The sequence below is a fragment of the Solanum dulcamara genome, chromosome 9 (assembly GCF_947179165.1).
Source record: "Solanum dulcamara chromosome 9, daSolDulc1.2, whole genome shotgun sequence".
NCBI lineage: Eukaryota > Viridiplantae > Streptophyta > Magnoliopsida > Solanales > Solanaceae > Solanum > Solanum dulcamara.
The window spans coordinates 66,869,186-66,887,406 of record NC_077245.1 but is presented as its reverse complement, the minus strand read 5'-3'; the positions used below and the strand labels follow the sequence as shown (position 1 = coordinate 66,887,406).

The following is an 18,221-nucleotide window of genomic DNA, read 5'->3' as shown; positions in this document are numbered from 1 at the left end:
AATTCTCCAACCACACTTCATCTAGTGCTCCCTTTCAAAAGTTCAACAAGGATACGGTGTATAACCCTAAGCCTCAAGGAAATGCTTTTAATGGTCAAAGTTTTCTCACTTGCTAGAAGTATGGCAAGAGTCATCCGGGGAGATGCTTAATTGATACTTATGGATTCTATGGTTGTGGTAAGGTTAGGCATAGATTGAGAGATTACCCTTCGCTTGATAGCAAGGGTAGAGATGTTCGTCAGTGGACTTAGCCTAACGCTTCTTCAGGTCGCCTGAATCAGCAAGGTACTGCATCTGGTTTCGGTGGTAGGCAATGCCAATGCAGGTTTTATGCTCTTCAGACTCGACAGGATCATGAGGATTATGTAACATCTCATAACTTTACACTTAAAATCTGAATAGTTCCTCGCAAGAATATGAGCTTGAACTGGGAGATGTCTTGCTTTCTCATGTGTTTTAAGGTCCTTTACCAAGTGTAGCAAGGGTATCAGAAGAGATTTAGGATCATAAGGGACCTCTAACACTGAGTCGAGTTCAATCCCTACGTACCAACTAAGTTTTTCGCATTAGTTCATGCAAGGGTCAACGTTGAGTAATGTTTTTAAATTCTCATTTATTAAAGCTTTTGCGTATATGATAGTTTTTCGCTCAGTAGTCAGCCAAGGAAAAGGTTCACTCCCAGGTACCTGTAATTGTGATCCGTTTGCCAGAACCAAGGGGTCTTTCACTTGGGACCAAAAATAGTTTGTGAGTGACGGCCACATCCAGTGTGTAGGCTCGAGGCATGACAAACTTGGTATCAGAGCACAAAGTTCAAGTGTCTTAGGATGTCTATGAAGCTAGGTCTAGTAGAGTCATTCTTATAAGTGTGAAGCACACCACATCTATAACAGGGATGTTACAAGATATTAGGAAATATCATTCTTCTTTCATACTCTAGTTCGTGCGATATAATTTAACTCTATAAAAGTTTTTTTCAAAATTGTGCGTTCAAATATTTTTAGATCATGCCTCCAAGTCATACCGCTAGTAAGAGAAACGTCACAAGTACCAAGGCTCCCACTAGAAATAATGTTAGAAGCATGCCTCCACCTAAAGTTGCAGACCAGAAATGGGAATCGCCCCACAGATTAGGAGGAAAGTGTTAGAACTCAAGCTGAACCTGCTAACACAATGAGGGTTCCACAACCATCTACTCTTCAACATCCCCGTACTACTACTTTTGAGGCGGAGTTTAGTGGAGCTATTCAGATACTCTCTCATTTGATTGTTGCTCAGTCAGGTCGTCAAGGTACTACAACCACTAACTCCAGCCCCCAAGAGTCCTCAATTGCGACAACGATCGGGGATTTCCTTAATATGAACTGAACCCACCAGTGTTTAAATGGTCCATGGTAGAAGATGATCCTTAGAACTTCATTGATGAAATGTGAAAGATTCTTAAGGCAGTGCATGCTACTAAGATCGAGGGATTTGAACTTGCTGATTATCAACTCAAGGATATAGAAAACATTTGGTACAATCAGTGAGAGAAAGATCATGGTGAGGATGGTGAACCAACTGTTTGGAATAATTTTGAAGAAACATTCCTAAACCATTTATTTCCCTAAGAGCTAAGGGAGGCCAAAGTGGAAAAGCTTATGAATCTGAGTAGGAAGGCTTGAGTGTGAAAGAGTACATCCTCAAATTCAGTTGAGTGTGAAAGAGTACAAACTCAAATTTATTCAGCTATTCTGTCATGCTCTGGAGATGGTTCCAGATATGAGATCTAGGATAAGGAAATTTTTCTCTGAGTTGGGCAAACATGTGAATAAAGAGTGTAAGGCTACACTTTTGATCTTTGACATGAATATATCTAGGCTCATGGTGTGCTCAACAGGTTGAGGAAGATAAAAAAAAAGGGATAGTGAAGAACACTAGAATAAGAGGGCAAAGTCAGCGGCTCATGAGCCCAGTTAACAGAGGAATGGTAATGGTAACAGGTATTTCTTTCAGAAGAGGTCATCAGCGAGTGCACCTGCACTAAAAAATAGGAACGATCAGAGGTTTTAGAACAGTCAGAACTTCAAGGGTCAGAGCTCTTAATCGTAAGGTAGTGTGCACAAGGGTCTACTCGGAGCCCACCTTGTGGCATGTGTGATAGGCCCCATCTGGGGGAGTGTCCTCATGGCATAAATTGATGTTACAAGTATGGAAAGTTGGGTCACTATCTAAAGGACTATTCAATGTGGAAGCAAGGTAATGGGGGCAACAAGATTCAGTCTTCTTTAGTGGCTCCAGCAGGTTGAATTACCCAAAAGGGTGCTACTTCAGAGACAAGCGGGGGTTCAAACCGTCTGTATGCCATCTCTAGCAGCCAAGATCAGGAAAATTTGTTAAACGTCGTCACTAGTATGCTAAAACTTCTCTTTTGATGTGTATACCTTACTTGATCCAAGTGCTAGTTTATTATTTGTGACTCCATATATAGCCATGAAGTTTGGGATCTGTTCCGAACGCCTTCTAGAATCTTTCAGTGTTTCTACTCTTGTCGGTGAGTCTATTCTAGCTAACCGAGTCTATAAAAATTGTACCATCTCAATTTATCATAAAGAGATCATAGCTGACTTAGTTGAGTTGGATATGGTGGATTTTGATATCATTCTAAGCATGGACTGGTTGTATGATTGTTATGCCTCAGTCGATTGTAGAACTCGAGTATTCAAGTTTCAATTTCTAGGTGAGCCGGTCTCAGAGTGAAAGGGTAGTTCAACAATGTTTAAGGGTTATTTCATTTCATACCTTAAGGCCAACAAGTTAGTCTTCAAGGGGTGCATCTATCACATAGTCAGAGTTAGAGACTGTAGTGTTAAGACACCACCCCTCCAGTCAATTTCAGTTGTGAATGAGTTTCCAGAAGCCTTTCCCAATGATCTTCCCAGAGTCTCTCCCGATAGAAAGATAGACTTCTCAAGAAGAATGTCATCATTACCTCGATCAATACATCATTTCCACTTGGTGTTAGGGGACGTGGGGAAACAACATTTAGTGTGAAAAACATGTCTTTTTGACTGGCAAGAAATGTTTCAATTTCTTTTTCGCTAAAAAAATTAAAAGCTTTTCTACTTCTCAATGGTAATTTGCAGAAATATTTGAAATCTAGGATGACTATCTATATGGGGGAAATTACCATGAATACATGATCGTGCAGGATAAAGATATGTATTATTAGAATAATGCTAAAGAGCGAGCGGAATGAATTATCCAAAGGTAAGTCATCTTCGAAGAATCACCGACAAAAGCGATCGAAATCATTGCATATCCAATATCGGCCACTTCCATCATACCGTCATATTAATTGGAGAGTTTCATTAATAAAGGTAGAAATTTATAGCCCAAAATCATGTTAGAAGAAAGAAAAGACAGACACGTCAGCTAGTTCATACAGGATCTCGTGAATTACTACAGGTTTATAGCCGGTGTGGATACCAGTATGTCAAAATGAAGTGTTTCTATTGGATGATATACTATAAGGCCCTAGCGAAGCAATATCATTAGCCGATGTACTTGACTTGTAGTCTATAAATAGTTGGAACTATTCACTTATAAAAGGTTGAAATTTTGACAGTACAATATTTTTTCAACTCTAAGTTTCCTCTCACCATTTTTCTCGTTTAACACAAACTCAAAGAGAACATTCATACTAGAACCTTCGATCTCGAAACCAACACATAAAGTTGCCACCGAAACTACAACGAAAACAATTGATATTTCAATTTTTTTTAATTTGTGCGCTTATGTAATGAAATTATCGTTCTTTATACGTTTACTAAAGAATATATTTACTTAATCTCTATTTTATAAGTCAAATTAATTCGTGTGTTCTTAATCTCATAATAAATTTAATTATATTATTTTTTAAATAAATAAATATATCAGTATAACCTCACAATTAAAATCTAAAAAATATATATAATTTTTTTCAAAGTTGTCCGAATCCTATTTATCGCAATCCACCTGTATTCGTAATAGCAATTTACTATAAAAAGAAGATTCGAAATTATAGTTTTCCTTTCTTTTTATTTTTTTAATTTTCAGAAAAATATTATTCCACCAAAAGCACTACGTGGCTAAGGAGGCAACCATAAATATGAATGGGGACCATGTTAAGACATGTGGGAACCACAAATGTGCCACGCGTCAAGCACAGCTTGTGCACTCTGTTAGGTATTTTATATTTTATAATATTTTAAAGAGAGTGGTGATAAAGTCACCGCTATGAAATTACATTACACCCCTCTAGACGAAATTGAATCGACGAACTAAATTAAATTAATAAAAAAAATTGATTATTAATTTAGTATTAAGGAAAAAATTCAAATTGAATTTAAATCAAATCAATATAATATATATATATAATTTTATTTTTTTATACATAAAAAATATTTATTATAATGTACTTTGTAATTATTTTTTAAATTAATTTATAACTCTCAATGATTTCATATTTAAGATTGTAATATAACTAAAAATATTGACATGCGTCGTTCTGTCTTTTCGTGAATTTTTGATATGCTTTTTTAAGACACTGTCTTGAAGATGTCATTGTACATCTTATTTTTTTATAATTTTATTTATTCAAGTGTTTTTGAGATGTCATTAAACAATATACAAGGGAACAATCTTCATTTGAAAACTTCAAATGCAACGTCATTAAATCACACGATCAAGGAAACAAACTCTTCAATTTGATCTCTTTTTTAATTACAGTGTAATTGGAAAAAAATTGAAAAAATAAAATACTCGAAAAAACCAATTAAAACTAAAATCAAAAAAATCCATTAAATTGATTTATCAGCTTAGTAAATCGACATAATTAATTTGATTATTTTTTTAATAAAAAACCAAACTAAACTTATCTATGTAGACCCTCAATTGACATAAATATTAAATAACTTTGTCTACTAAAATCAAAAATTTAAAATTATATGAAAGTGACAACTCAATTTTTTTTTGACACATTACACAGTCTAAACCAAAAGATGAAACAGATAGTTGTGTGTGTTTCTTTTATTAGTTCAAAAAACACAAAGGACATAAAGTGAAAAAATCCACCCAAGGTAAACAGGACCAAAGAGAATTTAAAATGTCTTCAAGTGTTGACTGACAACTCAGTTTGCTAATAATTTGCATCTTAAAGGTATAAACTATTCAACCTTAACTACCCAGTGGGGTTGTGATCTTAATTGGAGATTTTGGTCATGAGTTTTCGATATAAATTGACTTTTTTAGTAAGTGTTTTATCGGTTAATATGAATTCTTTGGCAAAAGTCCTAATATAATTGAGCCACAATATAAATATCGGATATTGAATGAAATTTTAAAAATTATTCAACCTAACTTTGTTTGTTCTCTCTCCCCTTAGATTAATTATTAAAAGAAAAAAAAAATCCTTTTCATGTTTGATTGACTTAAATGTTTTGAAAAATATTTTCTAAATAAACTTTTTCCCTTCAAATTTAAGAAAAATTACTTTCCTACATAAAATAAGGGAACATTCTCCAAAACTCTCTTTCAACCTTACCACCTGACGGGACCCGAGACTCAGGTCCGACCTTGACTAGAGATATGACTCTCAATCCCAATTCGAAACTCGACCTCGACCTGGGACCTAACTCCTGAATCTGGTTTGAGAGTCGAGTCCAAGGTTAGGGTTGAGTCTTGGATTGAGGTTAGAGTTAGGTTTCAGAGCAAGGTCAGATCTCCATACCTGAATCTCCAGTCGAGGTCATGAGTCGAATCTCAAATTAGGGTTGTGAGTTGGCCTTTAAGGTTGGGGTTGAGAGTCAAATTCAAGTTAGGATTGAAAGTTAGGTCACAAATTAGGGTTAGGTCTCGAGCCTCGATCAGGAGTCGGGTCTTGGATCCTAGATCGAGGTCGAGAGTTGGGTCAGGAGCAGGATTGAGAGTTGAGGAGGTCGATCCTAGATCTCAAGTCTCGAGTTAGGGGTGAAGTCGAGACTTGGGTCTCAAGTTGGGTCGAGAGTCGGGTGTTGAGTTGGGGTCAGGATTCGAGTATTGAGTAGGAGTCGGGATTGGGAGTATGTTTTTAGATTGGGGTCAAAAATCAGATTTAGAATAAGGGTCTTGAGTTGAGGTTGGGATCTTGGCATGAATTGAGAGGTGAGTCCCGGGTCGATCCTTGAAGCTGAATCAATCCCCATGTGTCAGGATCTAAACCATGATGGTGCTCTAGGGTTGGGAGTCATGGTTAGGTCGGGAGTGCATTTTGATTTGAGATTCGGGTTTAAGGTCTGGCCGTGATCGAGAGTCAAATTTTAGGCTGGGGTTTGATGCTGAGTCGGGGTTGAGAATCGAGTTGTGGTTAAGAGTCAGATTTTGGATCTTGATCAGAGTCAGAAATCGAGTCCAGGTCAAAAATCGGGTCGAAGTCTTTTGACACTTATTTTTATGTTGCTTAAAATGAGGAGTAGAAAGAAAGAGGAAAAAAGAAGCCTATAACGTTTGGACATACTTAGATGAGGGGTACGGATTCTAGATCCTTCCACATATGATGCTATCATATCAAGTTTATCAACGCTGAACCGATTTCATCTGTTTGCGTCATCAGTTTTACGTTATAGGCATTTTATCCATAATAATAAAAATAATAATTTTGTCAAAAAGTTCATTGACTGCTTAATTCTCCCCTCTTTTTTCTACCCAAAATCCTAGGGCTTCTGTTTTTACCAATCACTAATCACTCCTCACTTCTCTCTTCTCTCTTCTCTCTCGTTCCTCCTACGTACAGGTAATTTTCTTGTAATGGGTAATTCTTATTTTCTTCAATTCTCATGATTTCAGCTTTTTCATGAAATGGATATTTCTTAATTTCTTCAAAAAGACACCATCTTTATGTGTTGGTATTGGAATCCATGTTTTCTCTTTGATTTTTTAATTTAGGAGCTTTTTCTTGAAAAAGGCAACTCTAATTTCTTGAAAAGTCACAATCTTCATGTATTTTTGATATGATGTTTTTTTCTGTATACCCTGTTTGATTAAATAGGTATTTCTGAATTCTTGAAATAGGCAATATCTATATGTATTTGAGCATGGGATTGGTGTTAGAAATTGTGGGTTTAGGTTTTTGTAATCCATTTGTGCTCATGCTCTGTTAGGGATATTGGGTGCTTCAATCTTGAATTTCTATAGTTGAAATAAAAAAATAATCATAATTGCTCTTTGATAGCTATTGTGCATGAAGAAGCTCTATATGAAAGATCTCATAGTGTTCTTGTTAAGGGAGGAATCAAGAAGGCCAACTTTAATATTTTTATCTACTATATATTTACTAATTTATTTTTTAAGTGACGGAGGTAGAATTTTCATCGAAAAAATTGAGGGTTCCTATGGGGGCACGAATTCTCATCAATTAGTCTCTCTTATTATTAACAATTCTTGAATTTTGAGATGAGGTCGGGAAAATGTCTGACTTGTTGTGACAAGTGAGACATGTGATAATTCTATCAATAGGGATAACTATTTCTTTTACTAGTTGCAAGCAGTGTCGTCAAAAGCGAAAAGCTTTGGGAAGTGCTGAAAGCTCGTTGAGGTTTTAATTGGAATTAAAGCGTGTTTAATAAAGATATGGGCAATGAGGAAAAATAATTCCATAGACGCACAAGTACGAGCATGTAATGCAAGAAAAAGTAACTAAATAAGTGAAATATGTCAAATAAAGCATGTGAAGTAAGTTAAAACCATTTAATCTTGATTTAGATTTGAAGATTCAGTTTTAAATTTCTAATTCAGGTTAGATGAGTAGTCTTGTATTACAACAACAACAACAACATACCCCGTGAAATCCCACGCGTGGGGTCTAGGGAGGGTAGGATGTACGCAGACCTTACCATTACCTCATGGAGGTAGAGAGACTGTTTCCGAAAGACCCTCGACTCAAAAGTCACAGTTTCAAGTACGAGAGAAAAACAATATATATAGCATAATGAAAATAAATAAATAAATACATAAATAAAAATAAACATAAAAAATAAAATGCAATGCAAAATTTACAAGACAACAACAATAACTATAGCAAAGTACTGCGATAATCAAAGGCAATAGTGACACAACTATAAAGGCACGCCTAGACCTACGACCACCCTAAACTGATAGTTGAAAAGGCACCATTCTATCCCTATTAGCCTTCTACCCTAATCCGCTACCTCCACTCTTTTCTATCTAAGGTCATATCCTCGGTGATATGGAGTAACGCCATATTTTGTCTAATCACCTCTCTCCAATACTTTTTCAGTTTACCCCTACCCCTTCGCATAACCCCCAAATCCAACCGCTTGAACCTCCTAACTGGGGCGTCGACACCCCTCCTCTGCACATACCCAAACCATCTCAGTCTCGCTTCTCTCATTTTGTCGACCACGGATGCCACTCCCACCTTCTTCCGAATAACCTCATTCCTGATCTTATCACTCCTAGTATGTCCACACATCCATCTCAGCATCTTCATCTCCGTAACATGCATCTTCAGAACATGAGAGTTCTTTACTGGCTAGCACTTCACTCCATATAACAACGCTAGTCTAACCACCATTCTGTAGAACTTACCTTTAAGTTTAGATGGTACTTTCTTATTACACAGGACTCCAGAGGCTAGCCTCCATTTCAACCATGTTACCCCAATGCGGTGCATGACATCATCATCAATGTCCCCACTGCTCATGATGGATCCAAGATATTTAAAGCTTTCTGTCTTGGGATAGGTTGGGTGGCAAGCCTCACTTTCCTACCCTCTTCATCCATCGCAACACTAAATTTGCACTCCAAGTATTTTGTTTTGGTCCTGCTCAATCTGCACCCTTTGGACTCCAGCGTTTGTCTCCAAACCTCCAACATATCATTAACTCCGTCCCGAGTCTCATCAATCAAAACTAAGTCATCCGCAAATAGCATACACCATGGAACCTCCTCCTGAATAGACCGTGTCAGCTCATCCATCACCAAGGCAAAAAGAAAAGGGCTCAGTACAGATCCCTGATGAAGTCTTGTATTACATTTTTTAAATTTCTTTTTCTAATAATTTATATTCATAATGATTCTTTGACAATTGATGTCACTTTGCCAAGATATATATTGTCCAGTACCACTATTTCAAGGTAGTGTTTGTGGATGATGAGGCACACACCTTGGTGAATCCCTGCACTAAAGTGCTGCTTAAGTGAGATGAAGTGCCCAGGTTGAAATTCATGTAGCTCACTCCTCAAATGACCTCTTAACAATATTGTCTTTGGAGCTGAGGTGAGGCTTGCCAGGAGGACCGGGGATTTTATTATTTATTTCCCTTGGGTGAAATTGCCAGTATTAAGGTATCTGTGGGTCTTAACAGTCATTGAGATGAGATGAAAACTATGGGGATATTTCAAATCTCAACAGAGACAGAGACAAAACATGCCAGGTGACTTTTTCTTATTTTACCTTAGCCTTGGTGGTGGGTAGGTTTACCTAGTAGCTACATTGGTGGAAGGTAGTAGGTACTCGTGTAATAGTCGATGTGTGAGCAAGCTGGTTCAAACACCACTAGTTAAAAAAATAAGAACCATAGTTAAGATAAAATGGTGTCTTTTTTCTTCTATTGTCAATTGTGTGAAGTCTGCCAAGGTTCCTTGTGGTTCTAGTAACTTACATACTTCATTTACAGTAGATTTGAAAAGGTAAAATTGTTTTCTTCAAGTGAAAATGAAGGCCATGATTGTTAAGTGCTAGTCAGCGAATCCCATATATCCTCCATTAAAGTGTAGATTTAAAAGACATCTGAATGTATGGTTTTCAGTATCTGGACCTGCATATGGAGGTGCTACTCTTTAAATAAATTCACTGAACTAGTTACTTGTCTTTTCAATCAGGACACTCTTTCGCTGAACTCTGTGAGTAAAGCTACGGCAGTATGCCATCAAATTCCAAAAGCACCAATCGGGAGGAAACCAATGCATATAATGGTCCACGTTCCACTGTATATCCTGAACCTTGGTGGAACGGTGCTGTTTATAACCCTGTTTCCCCTGGGTTGATGCGGGAAAATGCATCAGATTCATCATCATTGGAACAATCTGTGGATGGCCAATCACATTCTGATGGTGGAATCAATGAGGAAGATGATGATGCTCCTGAAAAATCTCAAAGTATCGCACCTTTGCGTGCAGGTATATCTTCAATTTTCAATGTTGCTAATGATAAAATAATCATGGTCATTGATAGAGAGACAAGGTCTGGCCTTTTTACTTTTTGTGAGAAGTACCAAGTAATTGTCCTTTGTTGTCTGCCCAAAATTGTTTTGCTTAATCCATTTTCTGAAGAGCAATCTCATTGATACTACTATACATGTTAAATATGGACAAGCATTTTCACTGACCTGTAAACTTTATTGATAACATTTTCTCTTTGCTAACTGCATCTAGTAAAAGATGTAATCAATCTTATTATTACTTTGGTATCGTATGGTTTCCAGGTAAGGGAAGTGCCTGAATTAACTTCCTTGTGGATTCTTTTGTCTTGTTTCTTAGTGATTTAGAATAGCACAAGTAATCAGATAGAAGTTGGTTAAAAGTTAAAGCTCTCCCATAAGAAAACCTATGTTGCTTGGTTGCAAGCAATTGATATGGGTGAGGATCTTGAAGTCGGATTCGTCATTGTAGTATTTGAGGGGATGGATTGGAGTATGGTTACAAGTACCAGGAAACCTCTAATAAATGTGTGAATATAATACAATATGTAACAATAGTATTTTTCAACAATTAGTTATTGAGAAGCGCTAGCACACAAGGGTGTGGCCTAGTGGTCAATGAAGTGGTTGAGAGTCATGAAGTCTTAGGTTCAAATCCCAACGGAGACAAAAAACACTAGGTGATTCTTTCGGTCTGTCCTAGCCTCGGTGGATAGAGTTACCTGGTACCTGTTGCTGGTGAGAGGTGATAGGTATTTTGTGGAATTAGTCAAGGTGCGTGAAAGCTGGCCCGGACACCTCGGTCATAAAAAAAAAGAAGTTATTGAGAAGCGCTAAATTTAACAATTTTTCTGTTAATATTTGGTTAAAAATCCATCTTTATTAATGCTGGATAAGCTTGTCTTTTATGTTAAGTGGTAGAAAATTGGTGTGACTAATTTTTCATAGTCTACGTCTTGCTTATAACCAGAGCTAGAAAATGAACTTTGCTTGTGGCCTCTGATCTTTATAGCCCTAAAATTTACTTGACATGTCGCTAGATATGTTCTTTTAATCTTTTTCTAAAAGCCTAGCCCATATGCACCTAGTGAAGAAACCCCGGCATCTGAATCCTAGACTATCACGTCCACCAAGTTAAGAAATCCTAGCCATAGTCACTTGTCATACTCTCTTCAAACTTGTCTTTCATTCCATAAGCTTCTCTCTATCTGATTAAGGAGGAAGAGGTGAGGATTCCTTCTCTTCATACTACCGTAAATTTCTTGTAAGTCGTTGAAGGAGGAGGAGGCTTCATACTACCAGAAAATTCTTGTAAGTTGTTAACCACTTCCTTTCACAGAAGCTCCGATATGAAATAGCAAGTTAGTCATTTTCGTCATTTTTTTTGTTTCACCTTTGTGGAAGAACCGACCAACATTGACAGAATTTGGTATGAATCTCGTTCCCAAACAGGTATTTTGTTGTGTCGACACAGGCTGCCAGTGATAATTGAAGGAGCTAGGCAACATATAGAAAAACTATGCAGCAAATTAAGTCCTACAAGAGCTTTAGGGAAGTTGAAGAATGCTTTCTTCTGACTTCACTTTTCTTTTCAAAGTCCATGCCTGTAAATGATTTCCCTTGCTCTCCTGCAATGTTCCCTAAAAATAGCATTTGAGGCCTCTTTCCTGACATCTAAACGAGGACTTTAGGATGCTTGAATCAGTTAAAAGCATTTTCATATAAAGTACTTTCTTCTTTCTGTTATAGCGCCAACATCTTTTAAATGGTCTGATGTGAGGTGATGTTAAGGCGAGTGCTTGAAGCGTGAACTAGTTTAGCAGCTCAATCTAGCTAAAGGCTCTTATTTCCCTTAAATGGAAAATTCTTTGTTTTGGAAGTATTGCTATTTTCTTAAGCTTGTATGAGCTTTCTTAGCTGAATGTCTTGTGTGTATGTGATAAGATTTTCAGTTGACCATCTATATGCTGTCAATAAGGATGTATGAGTGGAGAGGAAAAATTGTGCATGCTTAGCAATAGAAGGATGAAATATCTAGTTTTGTGGGAACATAGTGCAACTCTTAAGTCAATGCTTTTGATAGTTAGGACCTTCAAGTAATGAGTTCAACATCTTATTGCAAGGTAGTGATAGGCAACATATAAGTGATCTGAACATGTACGGTGTACAATGCCTATTGGATGCCATGCTCTTCAGCATATGGTAGTTGATAGAAAGGTTCTGTGGATTAATTTGTATCCTTCTGTGGCCTTTCAAATGGATATTGTGTGTCTTTACTTTAGAAATAGTTTCCTCTTCTTGGAGGCATTTATTCATTGTTCAGGTGTCGTATGTTAGTCATCTGTTGTTTATTGACTTTGCAGTATTGAGGGCATTTTTTTGCTCAAGGATCTTAAGCCTGTTCCATTTCCCTGTTAGTCATTGTCATAGTGTCTTCCTTTTTTTCTTTTTGGGCTTCTTCCCAGTTGGGGGAATAAAGGTTTCATACTGGTTGAGGAAAATCCAGCGCAGTGATGATTAACGGACATACACGTGTCTTAATCCTATCAGCTGACCCGATATTTATTAAATTTCTATACAAAAATAAAAGCCCCACCTGATTAATTAAAAACCCACCCATATACATAATACCCACACCCAAAAATATAACCCCAAACCCCTCAAAATCAATTAAGTTTCAGATGAAGCTCCGGCGGCTACTCTTCTTTGCTTCGTTCTCCTGTGAATTCACGGCTAAGAAATCGATTTATAAGTACCTTATAGTTCTCTCTCTCTGTATTTTCCTCTATCCTACTCTCATCAGCTTGAAACCCTAGTTTGCTTTCGATGAGTTAAAAGCCTCTGCAAAATTCATTGGATGCGTCAGATGCTCCAATTGCTTGTTAATATGGGAGGCAAAAGTGCAGTAGATGCTAAAATTGCTTGTTAATAATGTGTATTGCTTGTTGCTTGTCTGTAAACCTTGTTGTCTTTTTTTTTTTGGTTAAATACTAAATGTGAGATCGATCGTTGATCGTTGTGCTTTGTTTTACTCTTGGTGCATAACAGAAGTCCTTAGATCTGAGTTTTGCAGGGCTTTGTATTTTTGCTAGTCAATAGATATTCTTGTTTGCTTCTTATGTGGTATAATTCAGTTGGGGGTTTGTATCGCTGAAACTGAATTGATTTTGGGGGCTTTTGGGTTATATTTTTGTGTGTGGGTATTATGTATATCGGTGGGTTTTTTAATTAATTGGGTGGGGCTTTTATTTTTAGATAGAAAGTTAATAATATCGGGTCGGCAGATAGGATTAAGACACATGTATGTCCGTTAGTATAAAGGGTATATGCACTCCACAATTTGGACAGTAAGGACACTGATGTCCCAAAAGTATAACGAAGGATATACGCATACCATTTACGATAGTTCGGGGGTATATTTGTCCTTTTTCCCTTAAATATTTATCACTGTGATTTCAAAAAACTTTGTTCTATGAAAAAAAAAAGCTTTGTTCTTTCGTCCCTAGAATTTCACTGTCCAAATCCATTTGCAACTGAGTCCTTTTTCTTATCATAACAGCTCCAACTTCTTTGTGCAAAAGCATTTTTCGTATGTATATATGGTGGTTACAAGCATAGGTAGTGAGATGCTAAAGATTTGGTTTTGGTCTTTCATCTATTTTATACATATGTATGTATTTTGGCATTGAATGGTATGAGTATGGAGAAGCATAAATGCAAGCCGTTTTTGTACAAGTTCTTTACTAAAAAAGCTTTGGAAGGTGAGGTAACCTCTGTGGCTCTGCCATACCGATGCTTCTGTCCATGTTACTGAATTCTAAAATTTCTGAGATGAAGAAAAGCCGACGGTTATACCTGCGCCCATGTCAGTGTAGAGAGAGATACTTTTTATCCACTTACATTAGGTGCGCAACTAATTCCATAATGTATGGATTATGTGATTGGTGCTAATGAGATCTATTTTCAAGATCAGATGGGAGTTATGGGAAGACGGATCAGAATTTTCAGCCAGCTGTTCCAGCCATACCTCCAAGACTTGATGGAAGCCTAGCACAGCCTCAACAGCTTGAACTTGTTGGCCACTCTATAGTATGTTTGACCCTTCTATGAGTTTTGAGATCTGTTATAATTATCCTTTCTGTTGAGTTACTTCATTGATAGTCTTATGGCTCATGTGAAAGTGATTCTTTTTGATTGACAACCAGGCTTGTGCTCCAAATCCATATGTTGATCCATACTATGGCGGGATGATGACAGCTTTTGGCCAGCCTTTGGTATGCACGTGTTTGAAATTTTTTAAGTCAATTTTCTTTTTTCGATTTGTGTATTAAAATGTTTTACCTAAGCTCTTTAAACTGAGAGGTCACCTCATATTTTGGTTAACAATGTTGATCCTGCTGCTAATGTGAGTGTTTAGTATTTCATCTTTCTGTACCAGAGCACATCAGTGCTTGAAAAATGTGAACTCACATTTGTTTCCTCTCTTGAACCTCTACTAGCTTCTTGTCAATTTAGTGATGACTGATGCATTAGAAACACTCACCTTCTCGACACTACTTGCTTCCAGGAGCTTGTCTGAGCTTGTAGTATATTTTGAAGTATATTACTTTTACCAATAATGTTCAGGAAGAGTGGGATGACCCATTTCTTGTGGAAGTTTTTGGTCCAAGTTGTATATCACTGCAATGGTGCTAGTATATTTTGAAGTATATTACTTTTACCAATAATGTTCAGGAAGAGTGGGATGACCCATTTCTTGTGGAAGTTTTTGGTCCAAAGTTGTATATCACTGCAATGGTGCTATGAATGCACAATTCCAGCACCATTATTGGATTTTGTGGACACCGTCATTTGAGTGCCTCCCGAATGATCGAGATAGATATACCCAAGTTCAATCTCATAATATAAGGGGCAGCCCGGTGCACTTAAGCTCCCGCTATGCGCAGGGTCCGGGGAAGGGCCCGACCACAAGGGTCTGTTGTACGCAGCCTTACCTTGCATTTCTGCCAGAGGCTGTTTCCAAGGCTTGAACCCGTGACCTCCTGGTTATAAGAAATCTAAGAATTTCTAGTGGCATTAGCTGCAGGAAATGGTTTGATAAAGGGAGCTTGTGCTATTGGGCGGAAGGGGAAATCTTGAAAAGAAGAGAGAACATTTACAACTTGTTGCTAGTAAAAAGGGAGTTCGGATCTCTTGGTTTTTGAGTGGGAAGGTTTTGATACCATAGTCAACTGTAATCTATATAGCACTTGTTTACAGGGCCACATTCCATCCTATCAAATAGATTTGACATTTCATATGCAAATCATTGTTATAAACGTCCCCCTGTCGTTTTCAGTATCGAAAGCTGAATCTCATTGGAACTAGAAGTTCTTGCTTGTCTTTGCTTCATAAATGACTCTACTCCAATGATATGTTACAGTTGAGAATCCCTTGCGAAACCATTGGTCCAATATTAAGCATTCTGTTCTAAAGAACTCTAGAATGCTTTATGACCTGTTTCTACATTGCTCAACATACTGAGGTTTGCTGCTCCATGTTTATTAAAAGAACAAAATAGAACATATAAAAATAAGTGACACATGATGTGGAAAGATAGCATTATGTCAGTTGTGCTAAGGTATTATCTGGTTGGTGGGCAAACTCGACATGCTCATTAGCCACAGATTATTTAGTCTTAGCTCTAATCTATGGCGAGATTTTCTTTAGAGGTCCTTACTGACTGTTGCACTATTCAGGTTCCTCCTTATGTACTTGATATGCACTATGCAAGGATGCCCTTGCCACAAGAAATGGCTCAAGAACCAGTTTATGTTAATGCTAAGCAGTATCGAAGGATCTTGCAGCGAAGACAGTCACGTGCTAAAGCAGAACTTGAAAAGAAGCAGATAAAACCTAGAAAGGTTAGTACCTGCCCTCTCATGGGGTCACTCTTTCAATTTTCTTCTCCTCATTGTCCGGAATTTGTTTGCCACCTTTTTACTAGAACTTACCACATGAAATCAGTGTTCTGGAAATATATATGGAACTTTGGCCTAGTGCTTGTACCTATTCCAATTTGGTGCAGAGGAAGATTTTCTTAAGCCTGAATGGATTTCTATATTATCTGACTGCATGTAATGAAACTTTGCATATGAAGAATTTTATATTTTAGCAGAGGGAGGTGTAAGGATTGATGATTTTCTCTCCTTCAATCAAAATAAATACTGTATAGCAGTTGGTGCCCCTTAATCCACCCCACTTGTCTAGGAGAAATGAGGAAGGCTATCTATACTACTTTTTTGCGTTTTTTTTTTTAAAAATAAAATAAAATCTGACACTTTTGCTCACTGTTGGCTCTCGTTCCCTTCCACTTTCTTATTCCATCTCTTGCATGAGTTTGTAGTTCGTTGAAGGGAAGTCTTGTGCCATTAGTTTCGCTCAAATACCTTTAACTTGTATCCCTTGCTATAACTATATCAAGTCACAAGACTGGGAGGAATGGAGGCACAATTTTCGGGCTTGATATTTGTAATTTTAGTAGGTCCCTCATGTCGTATATAATGTTATGTCATTAGTAGTCATTTCTGAAGTTTGATGACACTATCTCCTTTCCTCGTGTTACAGCCATATCTTCACGAGTCTCGACATCAGCATGCACTGAGGAGGGCAAGAGCCTCGGGAGGACGTTTTGCCAAAAAGACAGATGCTTGTAAAGGTACTGGTTCTGTGAGTTCATCGGGTTCTGAACCTTTGCAGTTCAATGCTGCTGATATTCAAAAGAGGCATGAAAATGCAAGGTTGGCCGAGCTTCAGCCTTCTTATTCAAATGGTAGCAGTTATGGCAATCAAAGTAGCTTTCAAGAATCGAAAGATGAGTACCAATCTGCTGAAAGCAGGGAAGGAGTTTTTCCAGGCAAGTAATTGGAGGAAACGTTCATGTCTAAACTTGCTCTTGCACTGCAACGATGCTTGAGTATGGACAGAGAGTTTAAGGTATTGTTTTCATTTCTTGGCTTTTCAAGCTGGGCGGCAATTCATTCTTGGCTTTTTACTTTGGTGTTTACGGGAGCAATGGAGGCAACGAGCATTGCAGTGTTGCAGCATTTTCTTGGAGACTTGCACCTTCCCTTGTGTACAGATATGGATGAACTTAGAACTAGGATTAGAAGTTGTTCAGTAAGTTTATGGTTGACCAGTTACTGTAGTTTAGGAGACCATGTAAAGAGGTTGTTAGTTTTGTATACTTGCCTTATTTCCTTTCTTAATTGTTGCATAAATTTCTGAGTTTGGTTTGTTTTGATGTGATTTGATCTGTTATCAAAGATACAGTAGGGATGAAATGGCAGATTTTGAGGTTAAAGTGTGCAAATAATAACAATTAAAATTCCAATACACACTTATGTAAATGGACAAGAGAGAATTTAGCTATATTATGAGCTGGTATATTCCATGCGCGAGGGATATGTATTGATCTTTTCAAAGGAATTCATCAATTTTCATATATCTTCACAAGTAGTATCTTTTTCCATGGCACTATCATTTTTTTTACTTGAATTATCATCTAATGATTGGCGAAACACCCCGATGTTGATTAGATTAATTTATACGGTGATAGTTTTAACCTCTAATCTTAAATTTTAATCGAATATTAATTTATTTATGTTTGCCATGGTGATGTTTTTTTGTTTGTGTAGTAGTCATGTGAGAATTTTTAAATAAAAAAGTGAGTACACACATCGTCAGCAATTAATCGACGTGTGCTTCTCTAACTATTAGGCGATAGTTCATATAGAAAATTCACTCTCAATAGTTCAGATATGAAATTCAAAAAATTGAGATAGTTTTAAGTGTGTTTTTGATACTTTTAACTCTAAAAAAGTAAAGCTTTTAACTTGTTATAAATGTCTCTATAATATCCTTTTTCTTACCAATTCCGTCAAATTTGTCTCTCAACTTTAAAAATATTTGAAGTATTTTTTAACAAAGCACTTAATTTCACTTTATTCTAGTAGCGATTAATGCA

At 37.1% G+C, this 18,221-nt stretch overlaps 1 protein-coding gene across 3 annotated transcripts; it reads left to right on the top strand.

Moving 5' to 3' along the window:
* Positions 1-6,551: 6,551 nt before the first annotated feature.
* Positions 6,552-17,590, top strand: LOC129902603 (nuclear transcription factor Y subunit A-1-like). 3 transcript variants are annotated; one of them, XM_055977932.1, is made up of 7 exons: positions 7,000-9,294; positions 9,383-9,451; positions 9,900-10,196; positions 14,190-14,305; positions 14,422-14,490; positions 15,955-16,119; positions 16,823-17,590. In XM_055977932.1, the coding sequence occupies exons 3-7, from the start codon at positions 9,941-9,943 to the stop codon at positions 17,117-17,119; spliced, it is 903 nt and encodes a 300-aa protein (XP_055833907.1). In that variant the 5' UTR covers positions 7,000-9,294; positions 9,383-9,451; positions 9,900-9,940; the 3' UTR covers positions 17,120-17,590. The 3 variants fall into 3 exon arrangements, with proteins under 3 accessions (XP_055833905.1, XP_055833907.1, XP_055833906.1); XM_055977930.1 differs by lacking the exons at positions 7,000-9,294; positions 9,383-9,451 and adding an exon at positions 6,552-6,790; XM_055977931.1 differs by having other exon boundaries at positions 7,000-9,451.
* Positions 17,591-18,221: the final 631 nt, after the last annotated feature.